Genomic DNA, 20,196 nt, shown 5'->3' with positions numbered 1-20,196 from the left:
GGTCATTTATAAAGTGCGTATAACAAATGTTTTAAGTCAGATATAGAAACATGTGTGAGGCAACACATTGTGAAAATATATTTTCTCCATCGGAATAAATGTGTTACAGTATGTGACCTGTGACCCGATGACAGAGGGCAAAAAATGTACACCCATGATGGCAACAGCTGATCACATACAAACATACCCGGCGTAGCGGCAATTACTCACGAAGGAATGCAGGTATAACGATTTATACGCATTTTTCGCTAACTACTTCCCCCTTTATATGATAAGTAATCATCACGCTATTTCTCATGTTTAAGATAATTATGAAAGTTAATTAAAAGGGCTAAAAAATTTTAGGGGAAGTCGAGTCAAGTAAACATACGGTTGTCAACATTGGTGCAACGGGATTCCGTAACTCCTGTCCGAGTCTCTTTCTATCTAATTTGTGTTTATTGTGGGATCTGAGTGAAGTAGATAATGTCTAAAGATAATGGAGAAGATCAAGTGAGTCCTACACCAAGGTTTAGTCATGAAATTGGCCGAGAATTCTAAACCATCTTGGCAGAAACGAGCAGGACGTAAACAAACCTGAGAATATTTTGACATGTCACACGACTCCCTGTCTACAGGCGACACTTCCAGCTGGCATAGATAAGGTAAAGTGACAAAGGAAGAAGGATATCATGATAGGAGGACAATGTAAGGATCGAAGGATAGGAGGATATTGTGAGGATCTCCTAGATATGTTGACACTATTGCAAAATACCTGATTTTGTATTGTGTGTACGTCAGACCACACATGGGGTACAGCATACAGGCCTGTTCACAGATATAGATCTATTGATTAGATCGCTTTCAGGCACGAGACCATGGATTAGTCTCAAGGTTGGCACAGTACAGCAATGAGGAGAGGCAGAAATTGATTGATATCAGTGGCAAAGGGAGAGAGACGTAACCTGACTGAAACTAATGAATATGGAGAGGGCTCGTTAAAAAAACGCCTTGTTAAGCTAGGTGGAGTAGTATAGATGTCATCATACTTTCAAGATCATTATAGAAGCAGGTAAGGCTAGAAGTAAGGAAAAACGTCCTCATTCAGAGTGTTTGATTCCTTGAATGAACTTTCATTCCATGGATGTAGTAAAGTTCCTGTGTCGGAGCACCACAGAGGTAAAACGGATTTGAAAGAAGCTCCTATCTCTGGACTCCTAGTCAAGGTGATATAGAATGGGAAAGTGTGATTTGAAGCAATTGATTTTTTTTAGAACAGTATAATGAATAGATTAGTGGGGATGGCTTTGATGATTGAGGAAAATGTGGGATGCAAAAGCAAGTGAAACTAGTAATATTAACAGAACCTTAGTAAAGATCATTTGATTTCAGTTAGGGCCAGGATTGACCATGAATGATAAAAGGCTAGTTTAGCTCCACATTACTTATAGCATTATTCAGCAGTGTTAGAGTTATGTTTAGAGGACAAAAAACTGCTGTGAAATATGCTTACAAAAATGATTTATTGTATGATATTGAATAGTAGTAATTCAGGGATAATGGTTTAAACTAGATAATACTTTAGAATTGTTAGAAATCAAAAGAACCCCATGAAAATTTCACCTAACCTCCCAAGCAGTCAAGTATTATTTAATTTTTCAGTATTCTAATTGATATATACCAATCACAACCTTGTGTTAGAGCCACAAAAAAGGCACTGGGTGTTAATAAGCAGATGACACAATGAGTGGCCATGCAGTCTTCAGCAGCAGATATGTCTACTTGTAGTATATATCTGCTATAACTTTGGCTACTTGATGAGGTTAGTAAGGTATCTATAGGTTCTTTTGATATTTTACAAGTGCATTACCTACCTGTACATTGAGCAATCCTGTATTGGTAAAAATCTATTGTATCTTTGCATTGAAACTTGCTCTAGGAAGTGGCATCTTTTATATTGAATGCTCTTTTAACTTCATTGTAATTACAGAATTACGTGCAGATCATTGTTCTATTTTATCTTTTAGACCAAATGATATCAAATAAGGCATTGGTTGTATATCAGGGAACTATGATGTCAGGTTAAGGAAAAAATTGGTGCTGCACTTGTAAAAATCAAAATATACCAGTCACGGTCATGAAAACACACTTTCAACATGGGGTGACTCTCAATAAATAGTCGACATATGAAATACTAAGCAGTGAATTAGTATGATGTTGGTATATTTATACTATTTCTGCCACTAGGTGAAGTATTTATTATTTCTGTGGATGTTTTACTAGTTTATTATATACTTTTGCATTAATGAATTCCAGATAAATATAACCCCTATCTCTGTAGTTGATATCACTGAATAAAGTATAGTGTTCCAAATAATTGTACAAGTGTTACTATAGTCTCTAAACACTTGCATTGCACAAGACAATCAGTTAATATTCAAAGTTGTTAGGCAGTGCTTTTCTAGACAGTTACCCCACATTTTCCTTGGGTAACCCTTATTGCCTTACTGGTATTTGAAATTGTTCATTTGAATAAAATGCTCCAAATGTAGCTCCAGAACTGTTCTAATTCTCGGAACACAAAACAAGCATTGCATGACATTCATTTGTTATTTGAAAGTAACCAAAATACAGTTTAACTAGGAAATTACTCCATATTTTAGAGGAATCATGATGGAGATAAACCAAATACACTGTCATTGGTTTCATTTTTATCATTTGCTATGCTGAGAGGATTGGTTTTATTTTTATCAGTTGCATGTGCTGAGAGGAAGTAAACACTGTGAACATAGCAAACAAACCTTCCAGCATTTGAGTGCAGAATACCAGGACATTCTAAGATTTTCAAATGATATTGGAAATAAGGTAAATTTAGGTTGCTGTGGAAGATTAGTTGATTTTTTTTTAAAGAATTGTTTCAGTTACCCTATACTCCACATTGTCTTTGATCATCATAGTCCCCCACTATGTACCCCACATTTTCCTTGATCCTAATAGCCCTATCCATTATTTCTATATATCGTACAGTAAAAATCCAAGTCTCATTCTTCCAATCTGAATCACTTTTACTAAGTACCAGGTGGAAGGAGTCCAGTGAAATGTATTTCTTCCAAATCCATAAGTTTTCCCTGTAGTGCTCCTAAACTGTAACTTTGCTGACCCTCCAACTGTGAGTAGTTCAAGAATACCCTCAACAAGTGTTGGCACTTGTTCTAGATAAACCTTGAGGTTTAGGATAGACAAGGGGTAGGCACTGGAGACCTTACTGTATGGTTACTTTTGTGATAACTTCCATATAGAGTAAGGGGAGGGAATTGTACTCCATCTGTCATTGCAAGGCTCATTCATAAGAGAAGCTAACACCATCATGCAGGATTTTGTGAAGTTATCATAGGTTACTATGAAACAGTGCAGCTGGATGTCTAGTCACCAGGTACCAATTTCTAAAGATGGATGTTTGGTCAAATCAGATTCATTTGAGATCTCATTGTCACCTCTCACAGCTCTCATTTTTGGTGACATTTGGTAGATTTTTGAGACTTTTACATTTGGCCCAATGGCAAGGTGGCTTTTAGGTCAGGTTTCTGCATATGTAAAGCTGGGTGTTTGATGTACAAGTTCCCTGTGGTCCTGATATCCAGCAGATATTAACTTCTCAGAAATGAGGTGCTCTGACAGTGTAAATCCAGTTAGTACTGTTAGAATTTTGAAGGGTAGAGACATGGTCATGGAGGCCATGGAAAGCCTGTTTAGCTTTATGTACTACATACCACTATTTTTGGTGAGTACAGAAATTTACCAGTGCTCTCTGATGATTTATTTAGTTGCTGTGTCTTAAGTATTCAATTATATTTTTATGTGTGTTATGTGTAGATGTTTATGATTATCATAGTATTCTTTAGTATTAAGAATATAATCAGTTAGGTAGTGCTTTCAGTCCATGCATAAACAACCAATGATAACAGTTTTTAAAAAGATTTGTTTCATTAATTTGAATCATGTATCTTGTGTGGCTGCATTTCACTGAATGTTTTATGCAGGTGTTTTTTTATTTGTATGAATTATGTACATGTGTATATATGTGTATATATGTATATGTCTGTGTGTGTATATATATGTATATGTTGAGATGTATAGGTATGTATATGTGCATGTGTAGACGTGTATGTATATACATGTGTATGTGGGTGGGTTGGGCCATTCTTTCGTATGTTTCCTTGAGCTACCTCGCTAACGCGGGAGACAGCGACAAAGTATAATAAATAAATGTATATGTGCATGTGTGAGCATTTATGTATATACATGTGTATGTGAGTGGGCTGGGCCATTCCTCATTTGTTTCCTTGCACTACCTCACTAATGCAGGAGACAATGGCCAAGTATAATAAAATGAAAATATTTTTGTATTTAGATTAACCTTTAAGAATAAGAATTTGATAAGAATTTTGAATTGATTGTAACCATTATAACTTGGTCTAAGCTACTGGCTTAGTAATTTCCAAAAATATTAAGGTGACAATTCTTTTTCTTGTTTTGCCATATGTCTATGCATTGGTTATTTTCATGTTTAGGTAACATTTGCTGGTCTTTTCTCCCCAAAAAAATATTTAGAACTAAGAAACCCTGTGAAAGTTAGGTAAAATATTTTGTTTCATGTTCACATTCGATTACACTTCAATTGATATTTTCACCAGGAATAGAAAACTTGATAACTTGGGGAGAATGTTACGACACAGACGGAAAGCACTTCAAACAGTGAAGAACTTTGATGCCTTCCCAAAAACAAATGAAGAATGTGTGGAGACAACAACCACGGGGGGTACATGTAAGTAAATAAATGCCATTGTATGTCCTGTTGGGTGCCAGGTGATTATAAGAATATTTAGTAGTTTCTGCTAGAAAAGTAGTTTGATAAGTGCATTATATTGATTGCAGACAAACTGGGTCTGGCAGTCTAATTTTTTTTTTTCCAAAATGCCCTTCCTGCCATAGTGAGATAACATCAGAAACAAACAGCTGCTATGTTTGCTCACATCTACTTTTGCCTCTCAGACTATTTCATGATTTATCTTAATATGTTTGTATAATTTGGTTCACCCAATTGTTGGCATGTTATCCCCTCCCCCCACTCCCCTTCCACACATTTTTCAATGCTCCCAGAACTTTCGCCCCCTCCCCCACCCTATGACTCACTTCAGCTTCCATGGTTCCATCCACTGCCAAATCTACTCCCAGTTTTTCTCCATTCAAACTTATCTCCCAGTTGACTTGTCCCTCAACCCTACTGTACCTAATAACCTTGCTCTTATTCACATTTACTCTCAGCTTTCTTCTTTCACACACTTTACCAAACTCAGTCACCAGCTTCTGCAGTTTCCTTCATGGTAAAATAGGCTTAATAGTTCAAAATGAAATCAGGAAAAACCAAGAAATTCTGTGTAGTTTTAGATTGCTCATGTCAAGCTTTAAAAGTGTTTAGATATGTTTTAAATGCTTATATTACTACTGCGAAGCAATACAAAGTGACCCATTAGCTCTAATTTACAAATTCTTAAAGATTCAAAAGAAAGGACTTAAAATTGATGAGGGATATCGTCGTTGAATCTTAAAACTAATTTTCTAGTTATGAGCTGGAATGCACTTTATCTTAGAAACTGTAAGTTTTCTGTACCTTGATGATATGTGTGAAGCTAACCATATTGAAAAATTTCCCTTAATAAGTGTTTCATTTCTTGACCATTTCAGAACCCATTAGAGTTTAAGACCCAGCAGTAGTGCTGAAAACATTTGATGGAGAAATTTGTTTAGATGGCTATCACATAAGAAAAGAGACTGAGTTTTCTCCATAAATATACTTTAAAGGAAAAGCAAAGGGAAAGAAGCAGAAGGTAGGAACGTACATGAGTAATTGAAAATTATAAAAGGCAGAGAGGAGTAAGAGGCATATCACTAAATGGGATGGTGGGAAGAATGTGGCTTAAGCAAAGAACTATTAAGTGAAAGATAAATCCTTCTTTTGTTTTTTCACTGTGGTAGTGTAGTAGTGGGTACATTTGACTAGCCAGTATACTATGCAAAATTTTTCCACCATTTATTTTAAGTACAATGATGAAATAGTGTTTGTGTAAGGTATTCTTCATAATGCAGGTAGTTAATTATGTTTTCATTTTCAGTGTCAGTGCTTAGCCGTCTGGTGATGGCATGGTTGGTGGTTATGGAGGTGATGTATTACACTGAGACTACCTTTACTTACACCTTCAGGCCTGATGCAGATTTTACCGAGAAACTCAAGATCAATGTTGACATCACAGTTGCCATGCCATGCAGATGTGAGTTTCTTAAATAGACTGGCTACAGTTTTGCCCTCTCTAATTGTAGGTACTGTTGAAGATAGGTATCCCCAGTTCTGTCTGGTTATGATGGAAACTCAATAAGAAAAGCATCAAAATCATCAGATTGTGTACAAGTATACTTTTGAAGAATGTAGACCAATTTAACAGTGATTTACTCATAATGATCGAGAAATGTGGTGGATTCTTGACACCCTACAAGGTAGATGCTTGGGAAATCTTTGATTTAGGGATCAGTCCAAAGGAATTAGAAGAAAGTTGAGGAAATGGCCCAGAATTATAGATTGGTTTTACTAACAACTGTGATCATTGTATTGACATAAAAGGAAGCAAATTAATGTTCATAAAAAAATTATTAAATGTGTGCCACCATGGGTCTAGAGCAGAGGTTCCCAACCCTGGGGTAGCAGCCTTCAGCATAGAATAAAGGAAGGAGCTAAGTTAGGATTTTTCTTTGAAGATTGAGTCATCTGTTTCTGTCACTGTCTTATTTAGGTAGAAACAGCAAACTGGCATGAAATATGAAACATTTTTTAAGAGAGGAACCATTCATTCATTCAGTAGAGTGAGAGAAGAACTAGCGAAGGTGAAATCGCTAAATGAATATGAATATGTAGCGCGAAAAATTGAAGTTTCAGTTATTTGTATGACAGAAACCCAGCTGTATATATAGCTGGGTATTTATGTAAATGCATGCATTCCTGTGCACATTTACAGTTTGGAAGTGTGTTAGATTCAATATAAATGTGAAGATGAACACCCTGGAACTGAAGAGCATTTGCAGTCAAGAAAATGCAAGAACAGTAGTACTGTGAATAACTTTTATTGGTTTAGAAATAACATGATAAAAATTTGATAGAAAGGGATGGAAAAGAAAAGGGGTATACATTTGAATATGTTAAGGATTATGCTTTCATAGGTCTTGAATATAGCAACTTTCAGGATAATAAGAAATAACGTGTAAGGTTTAGATAAATGAATTGTGATTTTTCTGAGTTCAAGTCTTGTACATTTTCTAGCAATTTTTGTTGAATGATTGTTTCTGATGGTCTTATATTAGACCTTTTAGATATACTGTATCATAGGTGTTTGCATCCCTTATGTGTGACTGCAGGAAATTGTAAATTGGATTTTGAAATTACAAATTGCTGTGTAACCTAAAGATGTAACTGTTTTTGGTAATATTAATGTGCCATCTGAAAAATAATGTGAAATAAGTCACTCCATTTATGAGATTGTAAAAATTTTTATTTACACCATGCAGATGTTGGAGCTGATGTGTTAGACATGACAGGTCAGCAGGTAATGACATTTGGTTCGTTGAATATGGAAGATACGTGGTGGGCTTTGGATCCTGACCAACGAATTCATTTTGAAGGTGTGCAAAGGGTAAGAATGCATCATAGATTGATCACAGTGTATATTAAACTAATTAAGTTTTGACTGTGGGTTACTTTGCTTTATTGTCATGTTCTTGAATTATCAACATGATTTATTTTTAAGCCACCCATCTGAAATTTGAAATTTATAATGGTGATTAGATCTGCTTCAGGATTTTGAATGTTAGTGAATTATCATGAAATTATAAAGTTCAGTTAATGTTTAAGATGTTCGGTTTCTGTTACAGGTCAACAGCTACCTTCGAGAGCAGTTCCATTCAGTACATGAGTTACTCTGGAGAAGTGGTTACACCAATATTTTTGGTGATATGCCTCGCAGGTAACTATACCTTTATTTACTTAAATCACTCCATTTTTCTGGTTCTTAAGGGATGTACTCATGCTTCAGTGCCCTTTTTTAGAACAGTGTAGTGACTGACCTGAACACATCTTAGGATTGCATAGTTCACTTTGAGCAAAATGAAATACAGTGAAACCTCATTCTAATGGACTAATGTTTGGGATAGATGGTCCATTAGAAACTGAAGTCCATTTCATCTCAAAAAAAGGAATTTACTTGGTTAAGTGATGATGATGTGGTATGTATGTCAGCTTTAAGGCTGAAGGTGTTTAGGAAGTGGTAAAGACTACTCTGAATCAGAAGGAAATAACTCCAGAGGAGTGTAGTCACATGAATTCTTGATCAGAAATGGGGCATGGATGAGGTGCAGGCTACTCTCTTGATGCTCCTTGATGCTAATTCATTTCATGGCTTTTCAGTAATGCTGGTGTGTTTCCTGATCTTTTAACATGTGCACCACTGATTGTATTCTTATCTGGCCCGATGTAATTAAAAAGGCAAGCCTTTGTACCTCAAAAGACACTGCATTTGTTTGAGAACACAGGCACTGAGTTTGTTCATTGTTAACCAAGAATGTGCTTATACTGGCAGGCAGTGTCTACGTTACGTCTTGTTTTGTATTGAAATTTTTACTCAAATTATCTTAGTAGGTGTAAAAGTACAGAAAATAGTATTATATTATTAAACTGTTCTAAGTCACTGTAAAGCTTCATGTATGTGTACTGGGAGAGCATTGTGCAGTATTTTCATGGAAAAAAGGAAAGGTGCACTAAGGTGATGTGCATCTGGCTCTCACATGTCCTCCTGATGCCCAGCATCCTGGATTAGGTTGAGGAATTAATGAGCTACTTTTTCACATTCCAAACAGTATGATGAATCCTTACCATACTGGACTAAATTTGCAATGTTATGCACTCTCTTGTTTTTTTCTTTTCTTTTTGTTAGGCCTTAAACTTAGTCTGATGGGGTCAAAAGGTTATTATAAGTAGAATTATGGAATGATATTGATTGTTACTGGGACTGAATGGAGTGAGAACAATGGATTTATCAATGGAAAAACAACAAGAAAGTTAAGAGTGAAATTATGACATGAAAACAGTTATTGGTAAGTTTTAATGAAGTAAATGGTTTTAGATCATATTTTGTCTTGCAAGGAATTGTGTAATGTGTAATTTAAAAGTTTTCCCCTGGGGACTGGCTTGTACGTGCTTGATTTTTAGGCTCACTAGCTCCTCCCTCAACATGTACGAACAAATGCCAGATGTTTAGGAGTCTTGATGTCACTTTTATGAATTATATTGTAACAATGGAAGAAATAAAAGTATAGTAGAGATGTTAGACGTTGATCATTTATGTATTTAGATTGATTAACTTTCTAAACAATTTAGAGTTTTTAGATGTCATTTTCATGCTATAAAACTCAGAAATACCATTAGGTTTTAGTTCTTTATGAATTCCTTAGAATCAGTCAGTCAGTCACTTGAACTATTGTGTCTCTGCTAATTCATTATAAAAACATGGAGCAAATGACAGATAATACATCATTGAGACTTGGAGCCAGTAACATAATTTACTGTAATTTTTCCTCAGTAGCATAACATGTTGTTGCCTTTATTTCTTTCAGACGAATCTATCCTGAGAAGGAGAAAGATGCATGTCAGGTATATGGCACTCTAGAAATTAACAAAGTGGCTGGCAACTTCCACATAACAGCAGGTAATGTGTGATATGTAAAATATATCTTTTTATTGAAATCGTTTATCATTATTCACTAGAAGGTTGGTTTTCTTCAAAAAATCACCGAATTTTCTAATTTCATATTTAAGAAGCAGAAGCAGCTGTTAATTGAGATGACATTGCTCTTTAGATTGTTATGCTTTTACATAAGATCAATAGGGGTGGTAATACTTCCTTTTCATGAACTTATCCCTAAGATCAAAGCTATGTGTTTGTTTTTGTAGCATTCCGCCTTAGTGCTAAAGCTATAGGTAGTACCTTTTTCAGTATATATTGCTTATGTAGTAGCAACATCTTTTGCTTTTTTTTTTTTTTGTAGGAGCGCTATATAGGAACATTATGTAGAAGCCTCTGCAAACACTGCACTAGACATGCCCTTTGCCAGTGGCCTGTTAAAGGTGAGGCACTAAAGGCTAAGAAGTGGCCCTGGAGTTCACTAGCTATGGAGACTCTATTTCTGTGGCCACCCCCTTGAGGGAGTTCCAGAAGGGAACAGGCATCAGAGATATAGATAGATTGTTTTTTGGCAACATTTGCACCTGAATTGTGTGAACTTGAAGATGGCCAGGTTGATTGAGACACATCTTTAACACAGTACTGTGAGCATTTGCACAGGTTTAACTTCACCTGTCACATTAAAGATATATGGGGTAGGGGGACACATAGGAGCATATGCATTTGCAATAGTGGATGGAGAGCTGAGTGAAAGTTTTGGTGTATGTGTGAGTGTGATGCGATGTGGGGCTGTGTGATGTCACCGTAACTTTCTAACATATCTGTAGAGAGATGAAAACAAAACTGGGGAAAATGGATGTCGAAATGGAAGTGTGGTGGTTACATTCCTGTATGTGTATGATACTGACATGTTTGTTGAGATGGAAATGAAGTAGCAAAATGTTGTAATTATGCTTGATGAAGTGTTTAAGTTTAGGTGATTGAAGGTAAATGCACATAGAAGTAAAGTACTGGTGTTTGAGAGGAAACAGACTGAAAGTATAGATCTTACAAAGCCCTATATCCCTGTAGAGTGTACTAAACTGTGTTATAGATATGGGGGAAGAAAGACTGGAAGAGGTGACTGAATTTAAGTATTTGGGAGTTATCTTCTGTAAGTTTGGATATATGGAATGAGAGATAAGGGAGAGAGCAGTACAGGTGGAAGAGTCATTGGGCCCCATAATAGAATAATGAAGGGTAGAGGGTCTGGAAGTGAAACAAGGATTAAGGGATAGCATACTCCTCCTGACTCTGACCTATGCAGGTGAAACATGGCCATGGGATGAGTCACAGAGATCAAGAATCTAGGCTGTGGAAATTAATTTGAGAGGAGCAAGTGGTATGACGACTGAATGAAGAAAGTAATGAGAAAGGGTGTATGAGAGATTTGGTATGGCAGGGAATGCAGAAAGAATGAATTGTAGTGTGGTAGAGTGGGTGAAATGTAATACTTTGAGGTGATTTGGGCATGTGGAAAGAATGCAAAACAGGAAGTTTACTACTATAATAATGCAATTAAAGGGGTTGTTGTTAGAGGATAACCTACTGTGACAGCAGGAAATAGAATAGGAAAGTACTAGAAGGAGAAATATAGGGCAAGAATGCATGGAATGATGTATATGAGGAAGACAGTAAGGAAAGGATAAGTGGAAGGTCTTTTGCTGTGGCCTCCTCCTTCTTGGGAGTTCCTGGAGGGAATGGGTGGCAAATAGAGATAGATTAAAAGAGTGCCATCATTCCAATTGAAAATCAACACAGGTGGCTCTCTAGAATTTTTTATTGTTAAGAGTATTCCAGGCACCCACCTAACTGATGTAACACAGAGTTTTCCAAATTTTACGTGTTTAGTTGAATGAATCCAAGCAACACCACACTGGTCATTAAAATTTTTCCGTCTTCATGTCCTTAAGTTTCATGAATTGCCACAACTTCAGGATTCATCTCTCATCGAAAATAGTCTACAGTTGCTATTTCACAGACTGTGGGCTCAGTAACATTTTGGTTTCTCCTTAATGCTCTTTTGCTGTGGCTATCCCTTGATGGGAGTTCCCTTAGGGAACAGGCATCATAGATATAGATAGATAGATAGATGCAAGGATTATAGTCACCTTAATTACATTTGTTTATCTGTTCTTTATACCTCTGATGCCTGTTCCCACCTAGAACTCCCTCAAGAGTGTGGCCACAACAATAGAATCCCCATAACTAGTGAACTCCTGTGCTGCATCTTACCCTTTAGTGCCTTATCCTTAACAGGTCACTGGCAGAAGGTAACTCTAACACAGCATTTGCATATTACTACTGATTACTACTGCCTTCTGCCTAATGTTCCTACTTACTATCTCCACCAGCTGTTTCTACCTAATGCTCTTGCCTAAATGTTTCTACCAACTGCTTCTATCTGTTGCTCACACCATTTTGCCAAAAGGTGGGTTAGCACATAGCGTTATGTATGACAAGGAAAAAGTGTATGTTTATAGATAGAATGCCAGTAGTCCACATGTGGATGAGGCAAAAAGAAAGAAGACTATAAAGCCATTACTAACCCTCCCGATACCCAGGTGGGTAGTACTGGTAATATACTTCCCAGGTTGTAGGCTGCCTACCAACTACTACCTACCATAATTACATTTACTTTGCTAATCAGTCTGCTACATCAAACCCACCAGTTTACAATTGCTTTAACATTTAGTGTTTTTTTCAGTACTTAAGCAATCAATAAGTTATTTAGTATTGGTATTTTGTATCTAGAAGAGTATCTGTTACATTCATCTTTCATGCTGGGACTTTAAAATTGCAAAAGCATTAAAATGTGCTTGTTTTTAGCAGGACACAATTTATCATCAAAGCTTACTTTGAGTCTTGAAAATTCATATTCATTTTGATGGTTTTGCATAATGCTTTGCTGTACTGTGTGGGATAGCAAGTGTATTTACAATGCTTCATTTGATTCAGGTAAAACTATACCACTCCCAAGGGGTCATGCCCACTTGGCTGTGTTCATGGATGACAAAGACTACAACTTCACACATCGGATCAATAAACTTTCTTTTGGTGACCCAGCTCCTGGTATTGTGCATCCTTTGGAGGGTGATGAGCAAGTAGCTTCAAAGAGTAAGTGTTATAAACTATTTGTAAGGTTGATAATATTGCATTTTCAGCTGTAAGTTATTACCTTTTATATTAAATATGATTTCATTAGTAAAAATGTTATCAGTCATATAGTTACCAGTTTGTTGGGTACAAATAGCAAGCAGAAGTTAAATTGGCTTGCAGAACACCCACAGTCAAACTCTGGTCATCAAATTATTGTTGTGGCATTAGAATTACTTAACTGAGGGTGCTGTTCGTATTGGTATGTGTTGAAGTTTTATGAAATCACATGATCATGTTTTGTTACAGTAGAATGTGCTTTGAACCATTTTAAAAGGGCTCATATATGTTAATTCATTAGTTAAGTGACTAAGAAGGAAAAGTAAAGGAAGAGAAGTTGAATAAGAAGTTGATGTTGCATCTGTACCGTTACACAAAATGAGTTTCCTGTGGTGTGGAAGTGGTGGGAAGTACTGAAGGTAAAAGTAGACTAGTATAAAAGCATACTGGAAGAGAAATTGACTTCTCCAGTGAAAGGTAGGGAATGGAAGTCACAGAGCAAACTGTTTAAATGTTGTCGGACAAGGTAGCGTACATGAAGTGATTGAAGATTTTGGAAGGAGAGGAAGGGAAACATATAAGAAGTATAAACTGTTCAGGAAGAATATAAACAAGGATTTGATTTTTAATTTTTATTTACATTCATGTATATGTAATAAAACCTCTGTCATCCAAAATGTTTGGGAATCAGCTGTTCCAGATAAAAAAAAAATTGGATATTAAAGTTTTTCATTCTTTAAATAATTCAGAAATTGTAATATTTTGAAATATTTCAAATATTTTACAGAGAGGAAGTATTCATATATGTAAGCAAATGACAATCAAGTCCTTCATGTGTTGTTTTAGAATAACTTTTGGCTAGCCCCATATACAAATCTATCTTCTTTATGGGGCTTAAAATGTTCCCCATACTTCATTGAGTGACTTTACTGTCATCTTAGCTTTTCGACTACTATCCTATCAGTCTAGTCAATGAAAAATCAATAATCTCATTAACATCTTTCAGTTCACATTCTAGCCAGATTGATAATGTTCTAGGACTGCATATTTTGTTCATAAACATCTTACATATATTTCAGCATCTTCCTCCCATATACAATATTCATCAAATAACCTTTCATTTTGTCCATCTTGTAATTCAGTCAGTAGAATAGCATCAGCTGCTTTTAAGAACTGTGGTGTCTTCTCTTCTGTTCCACTTTGGTTCGGGGGTCTACTATAATAATTTCATCTTGCTCAAATCTCATGTAATTCCTTGTTTATAAAAAATTTGAACTTTCAAGGTGACAGAACACATTTTTCACTATTATTTCAGTTCTTCCTTGTAATAGTTATCTTTAGCATTCTTAGGTATTTCATGAATACTATAAAGTATCAGAACATCCCAGAATCCCTTCTTATCACCTTTGTTGCATGCTTCTGTAAATCCATATACACGTTCGTACATTATTGTTTTCCACCCAAACATTCCTTCTTGCCTACCTGGAAAGAACTGGTCTACACACTTTCCTTTTCAAATTTCACATTTTCCACCAAGGGATACTCAGTTCTTTTAACATGGCTGCTACTTATGGGTAATTCATACAGTGATTTTTATTATATCAATCTTCTTTTCTTTTAAAGGACTCATCTTCAAATGGTCTTCCTCCAGCAAATAATGTTATGAATATTAAATAATGTATTAAGGTTGGATTTTGAAGATCACTTGTATGCTTATGTAAGTGTATCCAGTAAATATATCCCTCTGCTTTCTTTTTATCAGATCACATGTCATACCAGTACTTTATAATGGTAGTGCCAACGTATGTCAACACTTATAGCCACCGTGGATCTTCATTCCAGTACTCTGTATCAGAGCAGTCAAGGGAAATATCTCATGAAAAGGTTTGTTTTACACCACTATATAATCCCTGTACATTAGATGTTGACATATTTCATCATAATTTTTATTACATCTGCGGTTTAAGGACTGGTAGAGGATGTGTGCATCAGGAATTTCCTGTGAAGGATTTGAGAAAATTCTTAGGGAAAGAGTGGTATTTATGATTAAGGTTGGTAGCTGTGCCTTGTGGAAGGTGCTACAGAGGTATGGTGTGGGAGTAAAGCACTCAGAAGTAGTGAGAGTTAACAAGTGAGTGAAGTGGGTGTGCTGATTGGTTCCAGGGGAAGGTGGGGTCTGCATTGTTTTGTTACCACAGTTATTTAGTTGTTTATGGATGTGGTAGTGAGGGAGGCAATTGTCAGGGAGTTGAAGAAAGGGACAACTTTAAAGTATGCTAGCCCTGGAAGGTGAGTCATTTGGTGTTATCATAAGCTCTGTTGACAGACTCATATGAAAAACTGCAGAATCTTGTATCTGAGTTTGGGAGTGTGTGTAAAAGGAAGAAGTTGAGAGTTCATGTGAATAAAAGTAAGGTTATCAGGTTAGCAGGGTGGAGAGAAAGATTGATTTCAGTGTATTAATGGAGAAAACCTGCATGAAGTGGAACTGTTTTAGATACCTTGGAGTGGACATAACAGCAGATAAGACTGTGAGAACTGAAATTAATTTTGAGATGAACGAGGGGCTATGATTCTGGTGCATTACACAGGACATTTGGAGAATGGATGGGAATGACTGAAGTCTTTTCTCCATGTGTTTCTGGTGCAACATCACTAATGTGGGAAACAGCTAATGAGCAAGAAGAAAAAATTATTATTGCTATTGTTTTTTTTATTATGCTTAGTCACTGTCTCCCGCGTTAGCAAGGTAGCACAAAGAAACAAGATGAAAGAATGGCCTAAACCACCCACATACACATGTATATACATAAATGTCCACACATGCACATATACATACCTCTACATTTCAACGTATACATATTTATATACATACATAGACATAAACATATATAAACATATACATATTCATACTTGCTGCCTTCATCCATTCCCGTTGCCAGCCTACCACACGTGAAAAACATTACCCCCTTCCCCCTGCGTTTGCGAGGTAGCGCTAGGAAGACAACAAAGGCCACATTCATTCACAGTCAGTCTCTAGCTGTTGTGTAATGCACTTTTACGTTTATTACTATATCTTTACTGTATGAATGTGAGGCTTATTACCTTGTGGCAGTATGGTATGAGTAATGGGTAAAATTTAGTGGAAGGAACTTAGCTATAGGGTGAAAGCAGCTTCCTTTTGACATTTCTATACAATAGTGGTTACCATGAATGTGATGCAGGGAAATCTAAGTCAGGTGATCAGGTACCATTTATTTGGCTTATTTTGATAATGAACATAATCAAGAAAACAGAGAATTTATCTTGAACATTGCTTGAATTAATAGTTAAATCCGAGTTGGCTTAGAAGTTGCAAGTTGTTCTCCACTTGATACTATTCTTATAGTTATTTGATTGAAACATTATTGTTCAGAAATACTTTAGCAAGTAATTCTTTTTTTGTACATATAAACATGGTGAAGTCTGTTACATTTACCTGTGAAATTTCAACAGAATTCACATGGAACCCCAGGGATATACTTCAAGTATGATGTTTCTGCCCTGAAGGTGGAAGTGGTAGAAAGTCATGAACCTTTGATAAAATTTCTTACTCGACTTTGTGGGATCATTGGAGGTGTCTTCACATGCTCAGGTACGTTTTTGAGGTATTCTTGAATGTAACAAGTGTTGTTCAAAGTTTGTAGATTTCTTGGTGTGATATACTGTTAATTTACATTTAAGAAAAATGAAATTTCCACCTCATGTACACAAATTCCCATTTTCCCCTGACATCATTATAGTGCATAACTATTCAGTCCTGTTATACTAGGCTGTTTATACATGCTTATTTAAATTTTATACATTGTGTTGTTTTACAGTGAAGGTTATCCTTGGAAAGATCAGTTACATGTCGGGAGTGGAGGGAGTAATGGGGAGGGAAGACCTAGTAGGTGGAGGGTTGGAGATATCATAGCATGAACATTCAGGAGGGTGAGAGGCATGCGTTAGATTGAGTGATTTGGAGCAGTGGGCTGAAGTTGGCATATAAATTAGATAGGGGAAACCATGAAATGGTATATGGGGCTTGGCTGTGAAAGGTGGGTCCAGGTTTAAATGCATCATACATGATGTCTACAGAATAATTTGTGAACAGATCTTCATCTGTTTCTGGCCCTACCTGACTATTGGGAAACAGCTTCATCTCTTTATCCTTTCTTGTAAGTGTTCATAATTTCCTATTTGTTCCCCTCTTTTACTCCCATTTGTTCTTTTCTTGCAATATTCACCTTCAAAGACATTTTCATCTTTAAGTTTGCTGATCCTCTCTTCTTCTCTCATCCCCCCCACCCCACCCCATTTTTTTTTTTCTTCTAATAAGCACTTGCATCTTCCTGTTGAACTCATGCTGCTTCCTCCTGTATATCTCCCAGGCACTTGTACTCCTTACCTGAAGGATATTGCTCATACACCTCTTTATTCTTTCTCTAATATCTGAACTTTCTCATTTCACCACTCATGAACCTTTCTCACATACCTTCACCCCAACCTTCATATGCCTTCCTCTTTTACACATGTAAGCACTGCTTCCTTAAGTACCTTCTATTCCTTGATACTTCACATATTGTTTACTCACCTTTTGTTGTTCTTCACATGCGCTCATGGTATCTCCTTATACGATCCTCTTTACCAAGCTGACTCACTCTCACCATCCTCTTTTTGGCTGTATCTTATGTTTTCCTGAAGCCACAATAAGCTTTCACCTTGCCTTCACCAAGTGATAAAGACATTCCACCTGCTGCCCCTTACAACACATTTACTTCCATAATGAAACAATTCCTCTTGACCCATTACCCCACTCATCCACATTTATCCCATCTTTTGAATTGGGTATTCCTAGTGACCATTCGTTTTCAGCACAGATCTCCACAAGCAGTTCATTTTCATTCACACTGGATCCCCAGTCATGCCCCCAGCTACCTCATCACCCATTTATAATATGTGATCCCTTTCTATATCTGTAATTCATGTTCCAGCTGGAACTCCCTCAAGAAGCTCGACATTGAGTGAACTCCAGTGCTGATTTTTAGCCTACTTCTACCTTGTGCGTCCCTTCAGCAGAAGTGCCATCCCATCCATTGGTGTCACCCTCACACTAACCATAGACTTTACTCCTTGTACATTCCCAAACCATTCTTCTTACCTCCATCTTGATCTTGGTTTCAGTCACTGCTAGATCATCCAGGTTCCTCTTTCCTAAGCATTCCATCTCTCCCTTCTCATCCTAATAATACGTATGTACATTCAGACACCTCAGCGTAAGGCTTTGAGGTGGATGAACTTTCTCCTTGCTTATCTCCTTTTCCTGTACCCACTTTTAGAAACGGTGACAGCAAAAAAACAGGATGTCACTTTAGATGATGAAGTTATGTAAATAAATGGTCTTCAAGGACCATTTCACCTCCATATGTACCCATCCCTTTATTCCTGGGGATAGGGGAGAAAGAATACTTCCCATGTATTCCCTGCGTGTCATAGAAGGCAACTAAAAGGGAAGGGAGCGGGAGGCTGGAAATCCTCCCCTCTGGTTTTTAGTTTTCTTAAAGAAGGAACAGAGGAGGGGGCCAAGTGAGGATATTCCCTCAAAGGCTCAGTCCTCTGTTCTTAACGCTACCTCGCTAAAGCGGGAAATGGCGAATAGTGTGAAAAAAAAAAATGTACCCATCCCATCCTACACACATATGGAGTGTAGTTGTAAATGAATTCACCCTATGCTCTGACTAATTACAATTAACTGAATTTTATTCAGCATTATTATAATTTACTTTAAGGCACACCGTATCTCTATACTGTGTCATAGGGTAATAAATTTACATCTCCAGATAATTTCTAAATTTGTTTTTATAGGTGTCTGTTTTGAAGAGACGTGTTACTGGATTCCACCTACATGTGGTTACATCGTGGGTGAAAAGTTACTTTTGCTGAGGCTACATCATTGTCTGTCAATGAAGCAGAGAACATTCTCATCAAAGAACTTCTCACTCCAAAGGAATGCATCATTTACTTGCTACTGGAAGTAGCACAGCCTTAGGGCTAAGAGCTCCTCCTAGAAAAGGGGTTCTGGGCAATTTATAACTATAAATAGTAAATGAGCTGCTAAACAAATTTGGAAAGGGTTTGTGGGATTGTGAATTTATTACCCTTTGATATGTGCGTTTTATGATGAGATGGAATGAAGAAAGTAATGAGAGGCGTGTGAAAGATTTGGCATAGCAGGAAAGGAAATGAATTGTGGAATGGTAGGGTGGGTAAAACATAATACTTTGAGGTGGTTTGGGCATGTGGAAAGAATGCATGATGAGGATTTTATAAGGAAAGTATAGATGATAGTGAGATTAAAAGGGAAACATTGTGGAAGAGTACTGGAGCAAGAAAAATGAGGGATGAATGCTTGGAATAGTACACGAGGGAGATATGTTAGGACATTGACAAGAAGAGACTGTTTTGCTGTGACCACCCCCTTGATGGGAGTTCATGGAGAGAATGGGCATCAGTGATGTAGATAGGTATATGCCAAAGAGAAGTGAGATGCATCTTAAAAATATAAACTAATGAGAAAAGTTTGTTACCTGAATAAAAGTTAGGTAAGGAGAGAAAAAGTTTAGAGCTACGCAGTGAACAAACCTTTTTTATATTTCCTCAGTACCAAGTATATTGCTTCATTTCTCCTGGTCTGCTGTTATTTCATGATGAAAAAATAAGCTATACTGTATTCTGGTTTGCTATTAATTTTGATATTTCTTTTCTGATCCCCAGGTTTGATTAGCCGTTTTGTTGGTCTCATGGTGAACTGCCTGACATGTCGTTTCTTCAAAACTGACCCAAAAGGAATAGTGGAAGAGGAGGATCTTTCAAAGGCTTCACTTAGAACTCCTGCTACACTTCTCTTGACATCAACCCTACCACCTCCAGATGGTGGACCACAGCTAACCTCTGACATCACTGCAGCCACAGTACCTCTTTTGTCAGAAGAATCTCAAGAGGAGAGCTCTGCTACCTGACACTTTTTCATCTTTCATCTGTAAAACAAAAATAGTTTAATTTTAAGCTTTCTTACCACATTTTGAATATCATATAAAAGGAATTCATCATTTTCATGTAGCTGAATATTTTTGTGTAATATTTCTTTTCATATCAAGTGTGGCTGGATAAATTGTATGTTTCTTGTGTCTATTTATTCCCTATCTTTGACTTGCTCTGC

At 36.7% G+C, this 20,196-nt stretch overlaps 1 protein-coding gene across 4 annotated transcripts; it reads left to right on the top strand.

The window, feature by feature from the left end:
* Positions 1-74: 74 nt before the first annotated feature.
* On the top strand, positions 75-20,159 carry LOC139762392 (endoplasmic reticulum-Golgi intermediate compartment protein 2). Of its 4 annotated transcripts, none has more exons than XM_071687227.1 (10): positions 75-222; positions 4,674-4,804; positions 6,153-6,308; positions 7,594-7,718; positions 7,957-8,048; positions 9,694-9,785; positions 12,759-12,917; positions 14,719-14,840; positions 16,452-16,590; positions 19,752-20,159. In XM_071687227.1, exons 2-10 carry the CDS (start codon positions 4,702-4,704, stop codon positions 19,994-19,996), a joined length of 1,233 nt encoding a protein of 410 aa, XP_071543328.1. In that variant the 5' UTR covers positions 75-222; positions 4,674-4,701; the 3' UTR covers positions 19,997-20,159. The 4 variants fall into 4 exon arrangements, with proteins under 4 accessions (XP_071543328.1, XP_071543329.1, XP_071543326.1 ...); XM_071687228.1 differs by lacking the exon at positions 75-222 and adding an exon at positions 341-644; XM_071687225.1 differs by lacking the exon at positions 75-222 and adding an exon at positions 933-1,051.
* The last annotated feature ends 37 nt before the right edge of the window (positions 20,160-20,196 follow it).

This window comes from Panulirus ornatus, chromosome 43 (genome assembly GCF_036320965.1).
Source record: "Panulirus ornatus isolate Po-2019 chromosome 43, ASM3632096v1, whole genome shotgun sequence".
NCBI lineage: Eukaryota > Metazoa > Arthropoda > Malacostraca > Decapoda > Palinuridae > Panulirus > Panulirus ornatus.
This window is presented reverse-complemented; position numbering and strand designations above follow the sequence as displayed.